Genomic DNA, 10651 nt, shown 5'->3' with positions numbered 1-10651 from the left:
CAGAAGATATTGAGATTAATATTTATTGTAGATATAATTTATTACAAATTTTCCTGTCTTATTTTCATGTTTTGACTGAATTAAATAGTACTTCTTCCGTTTTTAAAGAGTAATTTTTTAGTGCTGAAGATTAAATTAATGTAAGGAAAGAATTTGCATAAATAATTGATTCCCTAATTCTCCAACCCCTGCTCAGGGGTAGGCTATTTTCTAGATATCTCGTATTTTTCCTATGGATGGATGTAACTGGTGATTTGGTATGATGAGAATGATCTCTCTTAGCTGAGTTATGGTTGATGGTTATGAGCTACCTGGTTTGTTCTTCTAGGGAAAGTCGTTAGGTTTAATTCAGTTTAAAATATCTGAATAAGAAGGGAACCAAGGTGGCTCAGTTGTTAAGCATCTGCATTCACCTCAGGTCATGTTCCCATGGTCCTGGGATCAAGCCAAGCATGGAGCTTTCCCAACACCACCCCCCGTAACCCCTCCTAGCCTGGCATCCGGCTCCACGCTCAGCGGGATACCTGCTTCTCCCTCTCCCACTCCCCTGCTCGTATTCACTCTCTTGAAATCTTTCTTTCTCTGTCAAATATATAAATAATTTTTTTAAAATATCTGAATAAAAAAGGTCAGTACTGTAGCCCAACACCTCAACAAGCTTTGATTATTTGATAACACCACTACCTCCTGTCTAGTAGAAGCAAGGTGACTGTTGATAGGTCCATTTCCTTCAAGCCTGAAAAAGGAGTCAGAGGGAAGCACAGCTTATATTCTACTGCTTTATTTCTTCTTAAACCAAGATGGAAGAGAAAGCGGGTACAGTTATTGTTAGCTTAACTGCTTGATCATACTTAGGTGAGAATGTATTCAACAGAAGAAAAGAAAATGCTTAGTCAGAGTGTGCAGAGTCAATAGATAGCTTAGATACAGACACATTCAGGCTTTAAGAATTTATCATTGTTAGTGGATTTGTTTCCTACTGTCTCTGGGCAATTTATCACAGGCTTGTTGTCTTAAAGCGACAGAAATTCTTTCTACCATTGTTCTGAAGACCAGAAGTTGAAATTATTTTCATAGGGCTGATATCATGATGTCAACAGATCTGTACCCACTCCAGAGGCTGTGGGGAGAAACTGTTCCTTGCCTCTTTGGCTCTGGTTGCTGCTGGCATTTTTTAGCTTGTGACCACACCACCCAATCTCTGCCTCCATGGTTTCACTGATTTCTCTTTTTTCTTGTCATCAAGCCTCCCTCGGCTTCTCTCTTAAGTATACATGTGATTGAGTTTGAGCCCATATTATCTACCCATCTGAGGATCCTTAACTTAATCATATTTGTAATTATTTTTGTTTTTTTTTCCTCCATTTTCACCCAATTTCTGTTGTTGTTGTTGTGATTACCATTTTGCTTATCACTGAGGCATGGCTGATGTTTTCTTTTCCAAAATGAGAAAATCATATATATATATGGCAGTGTTGAGTCATAAAAATAGAAACCACATTAGTTGTTTTATATTCTCAATGTCTGAAATGTTTGTTAAAGAAACTATATAGAAAAATGGACTATTTTCATGTACAGTTGTACCTGTGAATATTAAAATTTAATATCTGGTATAGATTCAAATAACCATGATACAATCATGATAGAGAACAACTTCATTGCTCCACACAAGTCCCCTGTTTTATAACTTTGTAGTCATCCTCTCTCCCATCCATAACTTTTTATACATCTTGCTTGTTCTTTCATATTTTTCTCCTTTAAACATGTCATATGAATGGAGCACTATACCTAATCAATCTGAATCTTAGGGATAGGAAGCACGTGCCTTGGGCACAGGTATAACCTCCACCCCTGCTGTCACTCTCAGTGTTTCCTAGTCCTGATTTTTTGAAACTTTATGTTATTTTATAGAAATAAGCTATCACTTCAAGTGTTTGGATGGCTTTAAAGATTTAATTTATAGTTCTAGAAAAGAAACACTGTAGCAGTCAATGACTGAGTGGTTCAATGGAGTGTTGGACCAGCACTCTATATGAGAAATAACATATTCAGATTGAGACATGTTCTTCATATAAGTCTCATTATACCAACTCTATTCTAAATTTTTCTAACATTTTCAGACAAATTTATTGATCAAAATTTCCTTTAGTCATTCTAATTGGGGTCTGGTTAATTATTTGACTTTTCCAGGCATTGGCACAAAATAACATGTCCAATAATATTTTACTTTTGTTGCACTACCAATGGCTTAGTAAAGAAGAACTACAGCATTAGGATGGGTATTGTCTCTAATAAAGGCTATACTCAAGTTATTGTATTAGTAAAAGAACAAAATCAGGTAATTCAGACATATGTAAGTATTGTTAAAATGGGAATATATTCCTAAAAGGACAAAGAAACAAAAGGATCTACAGAAAATTATGATAATCAGTATTGCCAAATATCTGCTATCTCTTTTAATGTCCTTGGATGGAGCTATCTGCTTCATGCTGTAGATGTTTGTTTCAATTTCTTGGGTCAGCACTCACTTTCATGAACTGTCTGCTTCTGCCGATTCTCTTGAAACCTCAGTTTAAGATCTCTAACATGAGGGGCACCTTGGCGGCTGTTGGTTAGGCCTCTGACTCTTGATCTCATTAGGTCTTGATCTCAGGTTGGTGAGTTCAAACCTTGTGTGGAGTTCTACACTGGGCATGAAGCCTACTAAAAAAAGAAAAAGGAAAGGAAGGAAGGAAGAAAAGAAAAGATAGCAAGCTTGCTCTAATATGAGCAACATTTCCCATTCCTGTCAATGAAGGCTGCAGGATGCCATACTAGTTAGTACACACGTAACCAAGATTCCATTTCTGGTCGTTTATCTGCTAAACTGGTAACAAAAAGTGCCTAATAAGGTTATCTCACACGTCTCAATCTCAGTCTTTCTCTGAGATTTTGTTTAGAGCTGATTAAATGAAAGGCCAGGAGAGTAATTGCTGCCTGGGATGGAAGGAAAAGTATCAAGAGTTTATTTATCTAGGCAGTTTGTGAAGGGTTGGGTTGGGACATTCTGAGTTATGTGGGCTACAGGAACAGTTTATGGTAAGACAATGCAGGACTTCTTGATGAAAGGATGTGGCTAAAGCTAACATGTAGTGGGCCACAGTAGTCCAAGTGTATCTGCTACAGTAACTCATTTCAGTTTTCACATTCTATTTTTTGTTTCCATTATAAGAGAGGATTGAGGATGAGGGTGATAGGAAAAGTGATGTTTCTATGTGAGGGCTAACTGACCAAACTGTCCCAGAGAAATGTTTTCCACACAGAGATTAATTGAAATGGCACTGGTAGTAAACACAAAATTCAGTTGATTACTTTTTAAAAGATTTTATTTATTTATTTGACAGAGAGGAGAGAGAGAAAGCAAAGAGAGAGTGAGAGAGAGCACAAGAAAGGGGAGCCGCAGAGGGAAAAGGAGAAGCGGGCTCCCCACTGAGCAGAGAGCCCCATGAGGGGCTCAATTCTAGACCCTGAGATCATGACCTAAGCCAAACGTAAACACTTAACTGACTGAGCCAACCAGGTACTCCAAAATCTAGTTGATTTTTAACTTTTGTGATTGGTGTTATTTTCAGATGGGAGAGGGCTTCAATCCATGCAGTAAATAAAATACTATTATTATTACATACACATAGATGATGAAGGGAATGAAACCGTGTAACATCCTTTTAGAGATACTCAAATACTTCCTTGGGACAGATTTCCAGACGATATTCCATGGTTCCAGATTTTATGGGATTTTATCAGTTCCAAGAGAGGAATGAAGACCCCATCATCTGCTATCCTAGAAAAGTTTCCCCACCAGTGTTCATTTAAAGTTGCGTCCAGTATGCCACTTCTGCGATGTGTTGTCTCTGACAGATTTTAGTAAGTGTTCATTGGTGATCATTTACCTCTATCAGGATGCTATACTGACTTTGATATATCTTGTTCTCGTGGATCAAAGAAATCAGTTATTTTTAGTGATTCTTTACAAAATTGGGGCCAAATTTTCTACACCTAAGATGCAATTGTTAAACTTTTCCATGGACTTGTCTTTATGTTCTATAAGAGGCTCTTGCACAGGATCCTTGATTAGAAAGGTGTGTTTATACAATAACCTCCTCATGTTTCCCTTCTTTACAGGGTCCTTTGTATTGTGAGACTTTGTCTTTATGGCAAAAAATATTTTGAGTAGCATGAAGACTTCAAAAAAATTCATGTATTTTCTGTGTCTTTCTAATAAAATGCATGAGAAGATTAAAGAAAGCTAAAATGTTAAGAAACTTCATTATCTTTATAGTATTTGGAAGCTGTTTCCTACATTAAAAACATATTACCTGACACCGACTACATAATTTTTTTTAAATGGTGTGCCTGAGAGATATCCACTAGTTCAGCTACTAGAATTAGCACTGCTTCTGCTAAAGGGGTCTAGAGTACTAATTTCATGACCAGGCTGATATTGTTTTCTTCAATGTTTAATATAAAATTATTTTTTTAAGAATCTATTAATTCGAAATTTGATGTGGGATGTCCAAAAGATCTGTCCAGCACATGAGCACTTCTTGAATGACAGAAGCACAATTATGAGATTCCTTTCATTAAGAAATATATTAAAGTTGAATGATAGGAGGAGAAATTAATAATATTTCCATTTACTCAGCAAGCTGGGCGTTTTTAGATATAGTCTATCCCTTAGAGAGGAGGCCAGTGTGTATGTTATGTGGTTCCATCGTGTTTCATGCAGACATATACAATGCAATTTCTGAAGGTGGTTCAACCAATTTAGCTGAGGCTACAGTGATGTTGAGGCAAGGATGTTAAGCCTTGGCTACTGTATCAAGAGACAGACAATGATAGGCAATGGATCTTTGCTGTTTGCTATGATGTGGAGCAATATAATTAGCGCACAGCCTTACTTTTAACATACTTACACAGGGAAAGTTCTAATACAATCAATTATTATATGATCAAAAGTTCTGTGGAGGTGCATAGGGTCACCTACAGTATATTCCCTTTAGAACTGAAAATACAAACATGGAAGCTTACTGTGGTTCAGCTAAGGCAAGGGAAAAACATACATTCAAAGGCTTGATAACCTAATGACAAAACTCTGGTGTCTATTCTGGCCTTTCTGAACAGAGCTGAGCTGTAGAAATTGAACAGTAAGGAGAAGACTTGGTGGCAGGTCTATTGTCTAAGGGCTGCAACCTGAACTCTTCAGCAAAGAGTTATTGGACTTTTCTACTTTTGGCCTCAACATAGGCATCTGAACAGATATGAGTAGTGAGGAGGAACACTGGCAGAACAACAGGTACCTTGAAAGAGCTACAATGAATGTCTAAACACTTTGCCTTCTTATCACAACGTGATTCATTTCTACCTTAGGTGAAAGAGCAGCACATGTAATGTGAGGAAATATGATTCTCAATCATATGTTGCTTTCGTAGTCCATTACATGGAGTATTTTTTTGAAGGTTTTATTTATTTATTTGACCGAGATCACAAGTAGGCAGAAGCAGGGTGTGGGGGAGGAAGGAGGCTCCTTGTTGAACAGAGAGACTGATGCAGGATTCAATCACAGGACCCTGGGATCATGACCTGAGTTAAAAGTAGAGGCTTTAACCCACTGAGCCACCCAGGTGCCCCACATGGAGTATTTTTAAGTAAGTGACACCCACCCATATTCATCACAGATGCAATGATTGAACACAGCATAGTTAAACCATCAATCCTCATTTCAATATAAAATTTTACTAATTCATTTTCAGATATAATTGTTTCCAAGTTAAGGGTTGTTGAATCAAAAGGATGTAGGGTAGCGGGACTCTGACTGGGACATGAGAATTATGACACGACCCACACACTTGCTACACCAGGAAACCCCTGTTTCTTATTCTGGGGCCACAACAGCAGATACCCAGCAATCCTTCCCTCACCCTGTCAGGCTCCCCTCACAATGCCAAGTCCTTATATTGAAGAAGAAGAAGAAGAAATTTTCCATCTCATGGGAGAACTCGAACATGTTGCTCTCCAGGCTTCTGAAGGTGGTCATAGCTTCCATATGGCTAGGTAGGAAGAGGCCCTGGGGAAATGTGTCTCCTCTATGATCTAAAACAAGGAGAGAGGCAGCTTTGTGGATATTGTGGGAAGGAGGCGTGTTTCCACCTGCAGGAAACAGCCTGAGCTAAGCTTCCTCTACGTGTCTGGAGATGAATGTTTATAGGGCTTTACCGAAGATGGGTCCCTCTCCAGAACTTTATCTTGATAATCCTTAGAAGTGTTTTATTTTGTTTAGTTTTTAAAAATAAATAATCATAAAATGGGAGCTAAGGAAGTGCTTGTTTTTGTCTTTGGTGTATTGTAGAAAAAGACCAGTTTTTAAAAAAATTTGTTTAGTCACAGGGACATTTTCCCATGCAGACTCTGGACATTTACCCCTGATATTTGATGACCATCTTGGCTAGAGGGCAGTTATCACAAATGAAATCTCACAAACCGGTGTGGCATCGGCTATGACAAAACCATGGTGGAGAGATATCACCTTACACCAGATAGAATGGCCAAAATTAACAAAACAGGAAACAACATGTGTTGGAGAGGATGTGGAGAAAGGGGAACCCTCTTACACTGTTGGTGGGAATGCAAGTTGGTGCAGCCTCTTTGGAGAACAGTGTGGAGATTCCTCAAGAAATTAAAAATAGAGCTTTCCTATGACCCTGCCATTGCACTCCTGGGTATTTACCCCAAAGATACAGATGTTGTGAAAAGAAGGGCCATCTGTACCCCAATGTTTATAGCAGCAATGGCCACAGTCGCCAAACTATGGCAAGAACCAAGATGCCCTTCAACGGATGAATGGATAAGGAAGATGTGGTCCATATACACTATGGAGTATTATGCCTCCATCAGAAAGGATGAATACCCTACTTTTGTAGCAACATGGACGGGACTGGAAGAGATTATGCTGAGTGAAATAAGTCAAGCAGAGAGAGTCAATTATCATATGGTTTCACTTATTTGTGGAGCATAACAAATAGCATGGAGGACAAGGGGCGTTAGAGAGGAGTAGGGAATTTGGGTAAATTGGAAGGGGAGGTGAACCATGAGAGACTATGGACTCTGAAAAACAATCTGAGGGGTTTGAAGTGGCGGGGGGGCGTGGGAGGTTGGGGTACCAGGTGGTGGGTATTATAGAGGTCACGGCTTGCATGGAGCACTGGGTGTGGTGAAAAAATAATGAATAATGTTTTTCTGAAAATAAATAAATTGAAAAAAAAAGTTTAAAAAATTATAAACTTGTGGGTCTCAATCCTGCAAAATATGATCCCTGGAGTTAGTGATGGGATCATAATATGTGTAATTTTAAATCACTGGTACATTGGTTTTACTATCAGCTACTGTGTGAATATAAGCTGTTATGTCTTTAACAATTTGAAAAGCTGGGGAGAAGGGAATCCTACATCATACTACAGGCATTTGATACAAATCCACATCTTCAAGGTTCCCTACCCTGTGGAGGAAAATTATTTGATTAAAGTATAGCAACATAATGATACACACAGCAACAGTGAAAAGCATCCTCAAGGCTAGATATCTACTAAGTATATGATTAATACTTGTTGCATGATTCACATATACTAGTTATGTTATATTAGAATCATTGGAATAATGGAATAAGGTATTCCTACCTTAATAATTTCTATAGGGATTAGATAACTGTAATTATGGTGTTTTTCTGGCTAGGGTTAATATTTTTCACTTTTCAAATGATTTTGAAATGCAGAGATATTTGACTATTGCCAAGATAATGTGAGGTTTTTCCTCCTAAAAAGCTTTGATTAAAAATATTGCATCCCTTACAATTGGTATGATTTAGGACTGAGGAAATATTGTATTCTAGTAATAGTGGTTCCTCAATCAAAACCTGTTCATTCGTTATTTTTGTTTAATTTAGCAAATATAGAGTGAGCGTGTAATGAATGACAGTCCTTGTTCCACATGTGGGGTGCATGTCTGAAAAGTGAAGAATAATGATGTGACTTCTTATTACCTCCTTTGATTTCAAGTTAAAACCCTTTTATGACATTCTATTGGATTATTGGCTGGCTCTGAATGGATATATGAAAAATTAAAAAAAAAAAACTGTTCTAAAATGCTCAAGAACATGGGTGTCTTCTCAGCTACAGAAATTCCCCGGGATGTGTGTTAAAGAACTTCCATATCAGGTAGGGTATCAAGAACAGCGGTCTATTTTGCTGTTGCTGGTGCTCCAAGAGCCACCTGAAGACTGACATGTGCCTCATGAAGTCAGGAATGAAACAGATGGCTGACTTGGGGAGGATTCTGGCCAACATGCACGCATTTCAGTCCCTGTCCACCAGGGGGTGCAGCTTCCTACCACAATCACATTTCCTGTGTGAAATGTGGGCGTCCACTGATCATTTCTGTCACTCCAACCTTCTCCATGGTAAGAATGAAGAACATTATTTAGGTGACACTCCAAAGATGAAGTGTTCTCCAGTCTTTGTGACTGTGGTACTCTTAATGCTTGGTAAGTAAAATATCTCTTAAAATTTGGATTCTTTCTTCCATTGTGTTAGCAAAATGCTTAACTGTAATTTCTCCAAGAGCTTATACATAAGGTGACACAGGTCTCTTTTATTTTCCCTCAGGAAAAACCCATGGAGACTCAGTGACTCAGGTGGAGAGCCAAGTGACCCTCTCAGAAGAGGCTTCCCTGATTATCAACTGTACTTATACAACAACAGTTTACCCCACTCTTTTCTGGTATGTCCAGTATCCAGGAAAAGGTCTAGAGCTCCTCCTGAAAGCCTCGAGGGACAAGGAGAAGGGAAGCAACAAAGGATTTGAAGCCACCTACAACAAAGATTCCAAATCCTTCCACTTGGAGAAAGGCTCAGTGCAAGCCTCAGATTCAGCTGTGTACTACTGTGTCATGTACGACACAGTGACAGGGACTGCAGGGGGAGCTGAGCACAAACTCTGAGCGGAAGAGGGGCCTGGATGCTGAGTGTCTCTGCCTGATCCACTCTGGTTCCAGCACAATCTGTTGTTTGTCCCTCAGTGTCTGGTTGATACAAAAATCATACAAATGACTAGAACATAGGAACCAGAAGTGACATTCCTCAACCCCAGCTGTTTCTTAGTGACACTGAGACCAGTTTCATGCCAAGAGTTCCTCAGCCAGAGCATAGGTAATTTCAAGGTAAAGCCACATAACAATGAAGTGGTCTCTTGCTAATCCTTGTGGTGAATGTCCAGCCACACAAGTTGTTCATGGCACCCTGGTGGGTGTTGCTGTGTCTATGACACTTTTAGAGACACACAGTGTGCCTGAGAAGGTGGCCTCTGCCCAGTGTCTTCCTGACAAAGTGTGGCAGGAGAGGTGATGCGAGAGCTTCAGCTCTAAACCAGCTGTTAGTAGAGAAAGGGAAGGGAAGAAAGGAAGAGAAACACATGTACCCGAGCAAGGAAAAGAGAGACCAGGAACCTTGGCCCTGCTTTCTTTTCTAGTGAACAAGGTGGCAGGCTCAAGCTGATATTCAGCATGAAGGCTTGGGAGCAGAAACAGAAGGGAAGATAAGGTTCATGTCCTGACCTGTTAAACAGATCAGCTGGCTTTCTGACAGTAAGAACCCAAGTGGGATTGTTCTCAGTGCCCAGAAAATATGGTGAGAGAAAATGCTCTTTCACTGATGTTTCCTAACAATATTGATAGTTAGGTGACATGGGGAGGGAAATCTCATTGATTTCTCTAACTCCTGTTTTGCAGCCTTTCACAGAGGACCACAAATCATGCAATTGGGAGAATGTATGGGAGTCAGTACAGATGTGTAAAGAATAATAGAAAAGCAATGTCTATGTTGCACTGACAGAGTTTGCCAATATTGTGGCAATCTTTTAAAATTATCGTCTCCTTATCTGCAGATGCTTTGAATGAGCTATGATCAGAATATTAATATACTTCTATTGTATTAGTTATATATTCTTAGTATAATGTAATTTTTTGTTAAATTGATTTAAAACATAAATTTTATTTTCAAACCTGTATAAATATAAACGCATGTGAAACTATACTTTAAACAATGCAAAAGGGTATATAATAAGAGTTGTCCTCAGATATTTGGATAAACGTGGTAAACTAGGGGGGTGCTGAATGGATCTTTCAGTAGAACTGTGACTCCAGATCTCATCATTGTAAATTTGAGCCCCATGGTGAGGGTTGAGGTTGCTTAAAAATATAATCTTTAATAAAACTCCATTATTAACACACATTAATAATACACATTTACCTCTTGAATTCTTTAAAACAGAGCAGACACTCTCAGTCTCCTCACGATATAAGATGCTTTTTAACTATATACTCCTGAGCCTCTTTCCATACCCTAGTGTGATTGCTCCCAGTTCATGAACTGTCTTTTTAGTGTGTGCACATGACACTTTTATTAATTACCACTTTGGTGAGGTTCACTGGATTGATCTGGGATATTCCTAAGTTTTTGATACCAGCATTTGGTGGTATTAGTGTTTTAGATTTTGGCCATTGTAATAGGTGAGACCTGTAGGGTCTTATTTTTTTAAAATTCAATCTGTAAAATATAAAGAACGC

At 38.7% G+C, this 10651-nt stretch overlaps 1 gene segment (V, D, J or C); it reads left to right on the top strand.

Moving 5' to 3' along the window:
- Nucleotides 1–8490: 8490 nt before the first annotated feature.
- On the top strand, nucleotides 8491–9028 carry LOC122894549. The segment is given in 2 exon segments: nucleotides 8491–8572; nucleotides 8694–9028. Coding segments are annotated over 2 exon segments (381 nt in total).
- Nucleotides 9029–10651: the final 1623 nt, after the last annotated feature.

Source organism: Neovison vison, chromosome 13, assembly GCF_020171115.1.
Source record: "Neovison vison isolate M4711 chromosome 13, ASM_NN_V1, whole genome shotgun sequence".
NCBI classification, from domain to species: Eukaryota; Metazoa; Chordata; class Mammalia; order Carnivora; family Mustelidae; genus Neogale; species Neogale vison.
This window is presented reverse-complemented; position numbering and strand designations above follow the sequence as displayed.